Raw genomic sequence first — 12,280 nt, 5'->3', positions numbered from 1 at the left:
CACTGCCCAGCGGCACACCTCTCAATCAATCAATCAATCAAACTTTATTTGTATAGCTCTTTTCATACATTAAAAATGCAGCACAAAGTGCTTCACAGAATAAAAACATACAACAAAAATATTACATACATAATGAGCCCCCCCCCCCCAAATTAAGCTAAATTAAAGAGGTGAGTCTTGAGCCTCCTCTTAAAAACATCAACAGTCTCTGCAGTCCTGATGCTCTCCGGCAGGCTGTTCCATAAGTGAGGGCCATAATGGCTGAATGCAGCCTCCCCGTGGGTTTTTGTTCTCACTTTTGGAACAGTTAAAAGGCCGGTGCCAGAGGATCTCAGGATCCGCGAGGGTTGATATGATAAAAGCAGGTCAGATAAATAAGATGGCCCAAGACCGTTAAGACATTTAAAAACTAATAAAAGAACCTTAAAATCGTCTGTGTGCGCGATTGATAACAACATGACAGCGTGTGTCTGCCGCCTGGCGCTGCCTACACATGGTGCGTTTAAAGACAGCTCGGAAAAACACGTTACCACATGTTAAAAACGAATTGAACAGTTGTAACGGCTGTAAAAAGTGCGGGGGGCGGAGGGCACAGATATGGGAAGTGCGGGGGACATGTCCCCTGTGTCCCTCTCTCAAATTATGTCTGTGCCTGCACACACAGATTTTAGATTGACAAGGGGGATGGTTTTTGGTCAAGGTTAACAAGGGGGATGGTTTTTGGTCAATTTTCTAATGAGGGATGGGGATGGGGATGTGTATACATGTATGTATATGTTTGCATGTATGTGTATGTATTGGTTGTATAGGTTATCATCCATTCCAATTATTGTTATTGTTATTTTGTATTGTTTTTATCTTTTGTTTGTTTTACATGTTTGAAATCAATCAATATCGTCTGCAGTCTGAACCAGACATATCTATGTGTACCTTTGAGGAATTAAATATTACCTATGGGCCAGGATTTTGTCTCTTTTTCATGTAAATGCCAGAAATGCAGTTAAGTATCTGGGTAAGGTGGGAGCTTAAAACAGCACAAAGGAACTTTTTGTTATGTATTTTTCATGCCTTTATTACTATCTGTAGAGAGATGACAGGAAATGAGGGATGACGGGAAATGAGGGCAAAGAGAGAGATGCAACAAAGGTCCCTACTGGAGTCCAACTGGGGACTTTACAGCACATGGTTGGCATCTTAACTAAAAAGCCATGGGGATAGCCCATAAGGAGGGTCTTATTTCATTTGTTTTGCACTGTCTTGCCAGACATAGCTAGGCTGTGTTTTTGTGAGCTCCTAAATGTTATTCAAATAAATCACAGTCTGCGTCCGAGAATGGTGTCAAAGAATGCACATGACTCTTTCATCTTTCAAAGATTGCCTCACTGGTTGCCAAAATCATCCATGTGCCCCTAGTCGGTCATTGACTGCACAGATTGTTGCTTTTATTAAAAATATGAATCATCTTAGATATGGAGAGTGATTCATTAGCATTCCTTCATTCATTCATTCCTGAGTCCTATAAGGGAGCGTCACCATGCAGTATAAGACAAGAACCAAACAAGACTGTGAGGCCTGGCAGAGAGTGCTGCACTCAGCAGAAATCATCTCTGGGGGTGCTCTCCTCAATCTGGAGGAAGTGTACAACGGGAGGTGCAGGAGGGTCATTAAAGATCCCATCCCAATCCAACAACAGTCTCTTCCAACTGCTGCAGTCAGGCAAATGCCTCCACAGTCATAAGGCCAACACGGAGAAGCTCACAAGGAGCTGCTTTTCTTCAGGCCATGAGTATCATTAGTATGAATGCTGCCAAGGGCCTGCATGCTGAGTATGACAAGAATTACACAGCAGTGATGAATAACCCTCTAAGAGAACAGCAAGTGTGTGATATACTGTATGCATGAATTTACAAATACAGTGCATCCCACCTGTATACAGGATACCATGAAGCAGATGGCATTGTATGCATTAAGGTTACAAAGGCATAGCAGCAGGGGACACCATAAGTAATTAACCCTGGTGGGTGAGATCCAACAAAAACTGCACTCCACTCAATCCTCTTTTACAATTTTAGGTTACACGTTTACAAAATGGGAGGTTCCCACCCTTAATGTTTATGAGGACATTCACAATAAATTCATGTCAGCTAGATTTAATACAGCATTGGAGACTGGCACTTTACACTTCAAATAAAACAACTGGGTAGCTCCACATCCCTGAGGCTGTGAGAGAAAACACCCTGTAAGCTGTCTCTCATTTTACCCTCTTTAAACTTCACATTAAACTGACCATCTTGTTTGACTGTGCTACACAGCTGAAGCTAGACAGGGCATGTTAATCTGTGACACTGTGCCTTTCGTAAGTGTGATACATATTTTAAAAAAAAAATGGCATCATTATATACAACTTACATGGCAAGGTTCATATTTGGAAGCTGTTTGAGAAACCACCTATTTCATTAACTGCACGATGATTTAATGTGTGTGTGTGTGTCTCATAGCTAACTTACATTTTCTGGCATAAAACCTCCAAACCTAAATGCTACTCCCCATTTTGCCTCAACGCATCTACAAACTCACTTGAGTATGAAAGCTCTGTGATCAGCTACAACTAATTATGCTTTAGTTTTACATGCTACAACTCAACATAGTCTCTGCTGCAAGCATTATGCCAAGGTGCAAATGATCTGTCTGGGACACATGATTTAGTTTTGATGCTGATGGTACAATCTACCACAAATGTGATGTATTCCTTTAATGCATGAGGCCAAAAAACTCTGGCTTACCCTCTTCACATTGGTGTCCTGTGTATCCCGGCACACACTGGCAGCTAAAGGAGCCCCACTCTCCGTGACAGCGACCCCGGTGTCCGCAGGACGGGTAACCCATGTTGACACAGCTGCTGTCGGTGGTCAGGCAGCCTGGAGAGCTGGACTGCGAGTCAGCGGGGGAGCCCAAATCATACAGCTGAATGAAGGAGATAGAGGAGATGGAGAGGCAGTAAATGTAGAGAGGATGAGAGGAGAGAAAAGGAATGATGAGAGGTGGAAGAAGGAGAGATGGGTAAACCATAAGTGAACAGACGGAAGATGAACAGAGAGGAGAAAGAGGAGGGAAAGATGTAAGAGAACAGCATTAAAAAGAGAAGTAAAGCAAAGTTGAGATGAGACGATAGGAAGCAGGGAGAGTTGCCAATAAACGGTTTGTAACAAACAAACAGGAGAGAAAAAAAGCAAAGTGACAGTAGAGAGAGGGGATTGGGGAAGACACAGGATAGACAGGTAGGGGGTAAGTAGCCAGAGGGGGAGTCAGAGTTTGAAAAGAAGAAAATAAAGTCAAACAGAGTGAAAAAAAATAAATAAATAAAAATCAGGAAGACAACTTTCAAACATGTTGAAGGACATGAGCTCAGGGTACACTGTGGCCTTCTATACTTTTTCTCTCTCTCTCTCTCTATACCCACTCTGTCTCTCTCTTCCCACAGTGATGAAACCAAACACTGGACAAATCTTCTAACGGACAAACAGCATGGCCAACTGCATAGAAAGCTGAAAGGACGGGGGGACCTTGAAAGCCTAAATTTGTGTCCCTCACAAAACCACGCCATAAAAGACATTAATATGTTCAATCTCCTCTCTACCGAACCGAACTTTATGAGTTCTATTGGTGCTGCAGTGAGGACGTAGGAATGCAAAGGGTCGTAAAAACTGACAGTGAGTCATGCTGCCAGGGAGTTTCTGATTGGCTCTGACCTCCAGCAAAGAGGCATTGTACTGGCTGCTGACCTATAAAGCCACAACTCCTCTGTTTGATTTGGATCGATCGTGTTGATTGCTAGGAACTGAAACACAGGCACTAGCAATCAATAACTGAGAGACACATCAGGGGTCACATGTCTGCAATTGATTTAAGTGCACATATGTGTCACTGTGGTGTGTATCTGTGTGTCTGAGCAAAAAAATGAACCAATATACGAGTTGAATACAAAAAAAACACCTGCTTCTGCTTAAATTACAAATTTTGGCTTCGGCTGAGGAGACTGTCACACTGTCACACAGGGACACTGTAGGATGCCCTATTTGCCAAGATTAATTTCAGGTGTTGGGTATGAAAATGTGTCAGCCCACAGGAAGATCTACACCAAAGTACAAGGTATACAGCTGTGAGTGTGCTGTGCAGTGAGTGAGGTGATATGATGGAGAGCGACATGCAGAACACAAGTTTAATGCCAGACTGAAAGAGAACAATATTTGTATGTCAGATTAACACAGTTTTGGAAATACACATGAATGACAGATTACATGAAATCCTAACATACAGTAAGGTGCCTTAGCAAGGTGCTGGGCTACCGTGAGGCGCCAGGAAAGGCTCAGTTCTACTTGACATATACTACATGGCAGAGACAGTTTGGAAACACCCCAACTTTACACCAAAATGTAATGGATGAACCTTTCATTCCAAAACCATAACAGCTGCCACTCTTCTGGGAAGCTTTCCACAAGATTTTGGAAGCTGTCTTCAGTAATTTGTTCCCACATGGGCATTAGTGAGGCTGGACACCGATGCTGGCCGATAAGGCCTGGCAAGCAGTCAGTCCAGTTCATCCTAAAGGTGCTGGATGGGGTTGAGATCAGGACTCAGTGCAAGACAAGTGTCTCCACACAAAACTACGGTTTTTATTGGACCTGGCTTTGTGCACAGCGGCATTCCCATGTAGAGACTAGCAAAGGGACTTGTTGGAAGAATAATATGTCTTAACCATTGTCGAGTGCTGTGGCATTAAGATTCCCCTTATATGGATATAAAGCTGGTTGATGTGGTGACACGTGCAGTTACTGGTAGTTACCCTGAGTAAAGGCTCATTTATACTCCCGTTACATACAAAAATAGATCTGTTCATTCCAAACGTTGAGACCGTCACTGTCGCTGTACATTCGTTTTTCCTTTTTGTTGATACAGATACAGCCACTAGATGGAACTAGAGGGCAGAGTCAATGTTTCTGAGAAAAACAAACACTGACTGTGAAGGAGATTGTAACAGTGTATCTTTTAACGGAGGAGTAAATGGCAGTGGTCTGTGAGGCAATTAAATACATGGCGAGATATCGACGGAGAAGCGTTTTCACTAAATTACTGATTTGTTCAGTTCCACCATTTTTAAAACATCTTTGTTGTGTCCTACCATTAAAATATACACCGGCCCCAAAATTTCAGTTGGTACTGCTCTCTTTCATCTGTGTCCAAAAGCTTTCAGAAAATGCAAACGCATACAGACAAATTCACAACATTCCAACGGATCTAATTAGATGAAAATCACCCCATTTATTCAGGTTTTGGCCTGAAAGGTATTTTTCTGGAACTGCTTCTCATGTGTGTCTTCCAAATGAATTAAATAGAATACACTGCAACATCTATACCATGATTGTAATGAAAAACATATGAGCAGCTTTAACATTTATTCTAGCAGAATGATAATACCTGTTTTCAAGATTGACCCAGAATGTCCCACAATGTCTGTTACAAGTCAAACTTTTTGCTTAGCAACATTACAAATCCAACTTCAATTTAAAGCTACTAGCATTCAAAATGCCATTAACCCAACCCCTGTAATGGCAAACCTCCACACTTAAAAATGGAGTGACAGTTTTGTCAAAACAACCCAAAAACTTAAAGCAGTAATGTTAGACTGAGAGCTGAAGGGAGAAAGACGAGCAGAATAATGACAGGACGAGGATGGAGAATGGCCAATGACAGCCAGAGGGAAGACACCCAACTCCAGAATAGAAATATAATTATAAAATCAAAAAAAAATCTCCTCCTGTCTCTTTTCCTGGACACAGCTTCGTGGTCGCCCCTGCTTTCAGCACAGTCTAGTTTACTTTCGTCTTCATCCACACATACCACACTTTTCCCATATGGCCATGCATCACACTTCAATAGGTTTAATGAAGGTGACATGGTCCTGACATGCTGTATCTCTTTCTGGCTCCAAAACAGAAACATACTAATGCAGAAAATACAGACACAGATACCCACAGGACATACAGTACAGACATAATCACAGTAGACACAGCCAGATACCTACAGTAATCAAAGGATCAAGTAATGTAATAATAATATATAGAAAAAGAGACATACAAGTAACATCACAGAAAAACATCGGGACATGTACACAGAAACAGACACATGCAGAGTATGCAGTTACAGCAAGTGCGTCTATCAGTGCCAACTACCTTTACAATATCACAGGCACACACACCTCAAGGGAAACAGATAAAAATGTCACACATTAGCACATGCTGTGATGATAAGAACAACACTAAATGAAAAAAATAAGACAAAAAAAGGAAAAATCATACAATGCCTGAACATGTCCATCAACATTATTAATCATCAGTACGCCTACTGTTGCTTGCTCTGTGGAGATTTATTATCCTCATGTCCGCCCACACGCATCATGCAGATTTCTCTCATTAGTACATAGTGTTTGTGCAGCCTCCTGCTACGACTCCAGCTAAGGTACACCACACCAGCTACAAGCCTTTAGCAATGCAGTAGGAGAAGTGTATATCCTTTCATATCCCCACTCTTGAGATTCAACATCTTAATAGAGCTTCAAAGGTCTACTGAATGGATACAGTAGACAGTTCTGGGTTCGAACCTGGCAGCTGACTTAAGCCCATCTGTGTAGCGTTTCCTCTCTGTGCCTGCGTGGGTTTTCTCCAGGTGCTCTGGTTTTGTCCAAAGACATGCAGGTTAATTGGTCAATTGCCAGTAGGTGTGAATGTGAAGGTGAATGATTGTCTGTCTCTATATGTCAGCCCTGTGATTGATTGGCGACTTGTCTAGGATGTTTCCCGCCTCTTGCCCAGTGCCAGCCGGGATCAGCTCCAGCCTCCCCTGACCCTCTGAAGGTTAAGTGGGTATAGCTCATGGTTGGAATGGATGGATGGATACACATAAACTCTGTTTATGGAGGTAACAAGACAGCACTTCTAACAACCGTACTCAGCAGCATAAGAGGCCCCCGTGGCTCCTTGCACCTAACCAGACTACAAGACAAAAGTGGTCTGAACTAACCGACTGGCCAAGTGACTAATACAATCTCACATGTACATATTCACAAACTTGCCACCCTGATGGCTCCCTATAGCACGAGTGGGCAACCACAAAAGAGGAAAAAAGAAAAACAAGACCTTGTGGTCAAATTCATACACAATACAAAAACAAACCTTATCATAAACATAAAGCGCATTTCATGAAATAGCTGACAATGACAAGAACTCCCACATACTGTCTTCCTTACTGCTGAAATATTTACTTGATAATAATGTGTTCGTCTGTCTGACCTTCATCAGGCATATGAAGCAGCACAACACTTCCATATACTGAATACATACACACAGAAGCTGCCTTTATCATCCAATCATCCAGTTAACAGACTACAGAGATTAGTGTGACTGATGATCACTTTAAACTTACTCAAAGCATCACCAGTTCAAACAAGTCCAAAGGGAAAGTAAAAATGGACCTCCCCTTTGGACTTGTTTATTGAATTTAGTATGATTGTCAAAACTGTAAGATACATTATATATACACCAGTTTGTCTTCTCTTAAATTTGCCTGTGTTTTCAAGTTTTTGGACCTTTAAGGTTATATAAAAGTTACTTCAGATTTATTTCATTATATTGAGTGATATTGTATCTTACTCATCTTTTCAATGCTACTTTCTGACTGGTAATGCATAAATGCTTAAGTAAGTTCAAGGTGATCGTCAGTCTAAGCGATACCTCCCTTGATTGGATAATTGGATAATTGGATTATTAAGGCAGTTACTATGTGTGTGTGTGTGTGTGTGTGTGTGTGTGTGTGTGTGTATGGCGTATTGAAGTGTTGTGATGCTGCCAGTATGACTAATGAAGGTCGGACAGACTGAAACATTGTAATCAAATAAATATTACAGCACTAAGGGAGACAGTGTACGTGAGTTCTTCTCATCGTTTTCAAGGATTCTGTTTGTGCTGATACTGACCTCATTTATTGGAATAGGTACTGGTCAGAAGTTTTGGTGGTGAAATTGATATCAGGAGAATAAAAGTACATTTGATGAATTTCTACTTACAGGGGCAGTTGTGAGACTCAGCTCTAAATTAATACCTGCTCAGCTGCAATAAAAATGCATATCAGGGCTGATGACACTTTTATAGACCATGCATTTATCTGAGATCCTCCACTTGAACATTTGAAAAAGTAGCTTCACTGAAAGAGTCCAGCAAGACAGCAGGATCCGCTCCTTCAGTACCACAAGTTACTCTTTCTTCTTATCCAATTTTGTGTCAGTGTTCAGTGCTGCTGCAAGCACTACTATAGCAAAAAGAACCTGTCAAATCTTCTGTTGCCTCCCATGAAAGTGTCATAAAAGATGAGAATTCCTGCTCTCCTCCCACTCACCTTCGTTGCATAGAGAATGCAAAAATGCCATGATCAGTTTCCAAGCATATCTGAATGCAGAGCACATTTTATACCAGGTGTAAATTAAGTCTAAATCACAATGTTAACAACAGATGCAAGCAAAAAAGAGAGTGAGACATTATGAATAGCAACGAGTAATGGAGGAAATAGTGCTTCTTAAAGAGTGGTAGGTACCCGTTTCCTTTAACATAAGCTTTTCATTTCTTCTTTTCTCGGTCATCCTTCCATGTGATTTTTGATTATCAGGAAACTGACATCTTACCCTGTCTGCATCACTTGGAATATAGTCTTAAAAGACACTGGAGTTTTTGTATAAATACCAGTTATGTCAGGCAAGATTCGATAGTTTTGGTCTGGTAGAGGCACTTAGTCACAGTTTTATTTGAAGCCAAGCCAAAATTTTAGGCTTTAGAAGGCAGCAGGCTCACAAAAGGCTATCATACCTGAGGCCAGTGTTCATACAGAAATTATTTAGGTTTTGTTGGGGTTGGGCTCCAATTGTCATGGTTGAGCATGGAGTCCTTGACTTTTTAACTCCAACAGAGCAGTAGAAGGTTACTTGAAAGTCCTGACTTGAAGTCAGATTGGGCTGGAGTGGAAAGGTTTATATTCCATTTCACCCTTGGAGAGCACGTGTGTAATATTTGAAAGCACTTTGAGGTTACAGTTAAAAGCGTAAAAAACATCTCTTACATTGCACAAGGGTACTGTGACTGTTGAAACCTGTTATTAATCCATTTATCAGCTAGAGTGCAGGTGTGAATTTGAGTTTGCTTGAATGCTGGTGTGCTAAAAGTTGTGTGGCTATGTACTAGCGTGTATGTGTATAATTAATGCAGATACAAGTGTGCTACCTTGCTGTCCACGATGAGGTTGCGGATGCAGCCGGTGAAGTGTTTGTGCTGAAGCTGAGGGTAGATGTAGGGAATGTCCTCATTTACACCTCCGAGCTGGAGCACCTGGCTCATGTTGAGGTGTCTGAAAAACACATACACATATACAAACAGGCACGACTGCCGATCTGGGCTCATAGTACAGATCCTATATGCACTGCCATATCCATATCATTTGGGCATTGTCTGAATGACTTGAAAATCCAAGGCAACAAAAATGATGGAAACACTGGCACTAAATTAGATTTCACCACACCATTAGAGACCTTTTTGTAGTTTTGCTTCAGCTTTTAACCACCTTATTCTAATCAAGCCCTTTAATATTGAACACAGCAAATGAAACATGTCACCCACAAACAAAAGCTGTTGGTTGCAGCGAAAAAAGCAGCAAACACAACAGTGATGTGTTATCACTTTATGTCCATGAACCTTAAGTTTTTGGAGCAACTTAATGTAAAAGTACTGATGAGTGCAGCTTTAGTGTGAAGACAACAATGCTGTTAAAGGGTAAAAAGAACTGCAGTTATCATGAGGTCTCATGAAGCCTCAATAAAACAGGTGACAAATGCTGTAATGTCTGTGTAGCATTTTGTGACTTGGGTTCAATAACATTCTAATTAAACATGCAACATTTGTATTTATCCCAAATTAGACCAGTGGAGCGTACTTTTAAAGAAACACTTTTCAGATTTGTGAGATCACATGTAAAACTCACATGGTGCTGATCGACCTATTTAACTGGAGTACTGAGAGTTTGTCAATAGAAAATGTGTAGCCATACTGCCAAAAAAACTGACATCGAACCATACTTACATACAGTACAGGCCAAAAGTTTGGACACACCTTCTCATTCAATGCATTTTCTTTATTTTCATGACTATTTACATTGTAGATTCTCACTGAAGGCATCAAAACTATGAATGAACACATGTGGAGTTATGTACTTAACAAAAAAAGGTGAAATAACTGAAAACATGTTTTATATTCTAGTTTCTTCAAAATAGCCACCCTTTGCTCTGATTACTGCTTTGCACACTCTTGGCATTCTCTCCATGAGCTTCAAGAGGTAGTCACCTGAAATGGTTTCCACTTCACAGGTGTGCCTTATCAGGGTTAATTAGTGGAATTTCTTGCTTTATCAATGGGGTTGGGACCATCAGTTGTGTTGTGCAGAAGTCAGGTTAATACACAGCCGACAGCCCTATTGGACAACTGTTAAAATTCATATTATGGCAAGAACCAATCAGCTAACTAAAGAAAAACGAGTGGCCATCATTACTTTAAGAAATGAAGGTCAGTCAGTCCGGAAAATTGCAAAAACTTTAAATGTGTCCCCAAGTGGAGTCGCAAAAACCATCAAGTGCTACAACCAAACTGGCACACATGAGGACCGACCCAGGAAAGGAAGACCAAGAGTCACCTCTGCTTCTGAGGATAAGTTCATCCGAGTCACCAGCCTCAGAAATGGCAAGTTAACAGCAGCTCAGATCAGAGACCAGATGAATGCCACACAGAGTTCTAGCAGCAGACCCATCTCTAGAACAACTGTTAAGAGGAGACTGTGCGAATCAGGCCTTCATGGTCAAATAGCTGCTAGGAAACCACTGCTAAGGAGAGGCAACAAGCAGAAGAGATTTGTTTGGGCCAAGAAACACAAGGAATGGACATTAGACCAGTGGAAATCTGTGCTTTGGTCTGATGAGTCCAAATTTGAGATCTTTGGTTCCAACCGCCGTGTCTTTGTGAGACGCAGAAAAGGTGAACGGATGGATTCCACATGCCTGGTTCCCACTGTGAAGCATGGAGGAGGAGGTGTGATGGTGTGGGGGTGTTTTGCTGGTGACACTGTTGGGGATTTATTCAAAATTGAAGGCACACTGAACCAGCATGGCTACCACAGCATCCTGCAGCGACATGCCATCCCATCCGGTTTGCGTTTAGTTGGACGATCATTTATTTTTCAACAGGACAATGACCCCAAACACACCTCCAGGCTGTGTAAGGGCTATTTGACCAAGAAGGAGAGTGATGGAGTGCTGCGGCAGATGACCTGGCCTCCACAGTCACCGGACCTGAACCCAATCGAGATGGTTTGGGGTGAGCTGGACCGCAGAGTGAAGGCAAAGGGGCCAACAAGTGCTAAACACCTCTGGGAACTCCTTCAAGACTGTTGGAAAACCATTTCAGGTGACTACCTCTTGAAGCTCATCGAGAGAATGCCAAGAGTGTGCAAAGCAGTAATCAGAGCAAAGGGTGGCTATTTTGAAGAAACTAGAATATAAAACATGTTTTCAGTTATTTCACCTTTTTTTGTTAAGTACATAACTCCACATGTGTTCATTCATAGTTTTGATGCCTTCAGTGAGAATCTACAATGTAAATAGTCATGAAAATAAAGAAAACGCATTGAATGAGAAGGTGTGTCCAAACTTTTGGCCTGTACTGTACATATTTTAGCTTACCGTTTAACTGTAATTACAGACCATTCTGTCAAATGGACAAGTTTTCATTATTTCATCCACTAGGGGGAGTGTTTATTGGTCTGGTGCAGCTAGGTGCATTCAAGTAGTTCTAGGTTTTCTGCCTCTTGAGCAAAAGTAAATGCCAGATTTCTTTTTTTCTGTTTTCTCTTATCATGTAGCACCGATTTTTAAAAGTATTTGCATCTTTTTACTCCATAGACAACCTAAAAAAAAGAAATTGTTGGTTACTGTTTATAAACACAACATTCAAACTTGGCCCCTCCTCCCTATGCTGCTTGTACACAGACTACAAGCCTAATTGTAGAAACGTTAAATATGTTGTAATGGAAAAGACGATACTTTGGCAAGCTAACCATTTCGCATTGCTCTTTATCCCTATTCTCTCCCTCAGCGCTCTGCAGCATAAGTGAAGTGAGAGCCAATCCCATTCTTGTT

General features: G+C 41.4%; 1 protein-coding gene across 1 annotated transcript in view; it reads right to left on the bottom strand.

Annotated features, from left to right (window-relative positions):
- Positions 1–12,280, bottom strand: part of LOC117250859 (neural-cadherin) — a 460,454-nt gene that overhangs the window by 87,540 nt on the left and 360,634 nt on the right. Inside the window, exons 30-31 of the mRNA XM_033616852.2 lie at positions 9,324–9,447; positions 2,784–2,964 (exon numbers count right to left, since the gene is read on the bottom strand). Of these exons, the coding sequence (XP_033472743.2) occupies positions 2,784–2,964; positions 9,324–9,447 (305 nt within the window). The remainder of the gene's footprint in view (positions 1–2,783; positions 2,965–9,323; positions 9,448–12,280) is intronic.

Source organism: Epinephelus lanceolatus, chromosome 2 (genome assembly GCF_041903045.1).
Source record: "Epinephelus lanceolatus isolate andai-2023 chromosome 2, ASM4190304v1, whole genome shotgun sequence".
Taxonomy (NCBI): domain Eukaryota; kingdom Metazoa; phylum Chordata; class Actinopteri; order Perciformes; family Serranidae; genus Epinephelus; species Epinephelus lanceolatus.
This window is presented reverse-complemented; position numbering and strand designations above follow the sequence as displayed.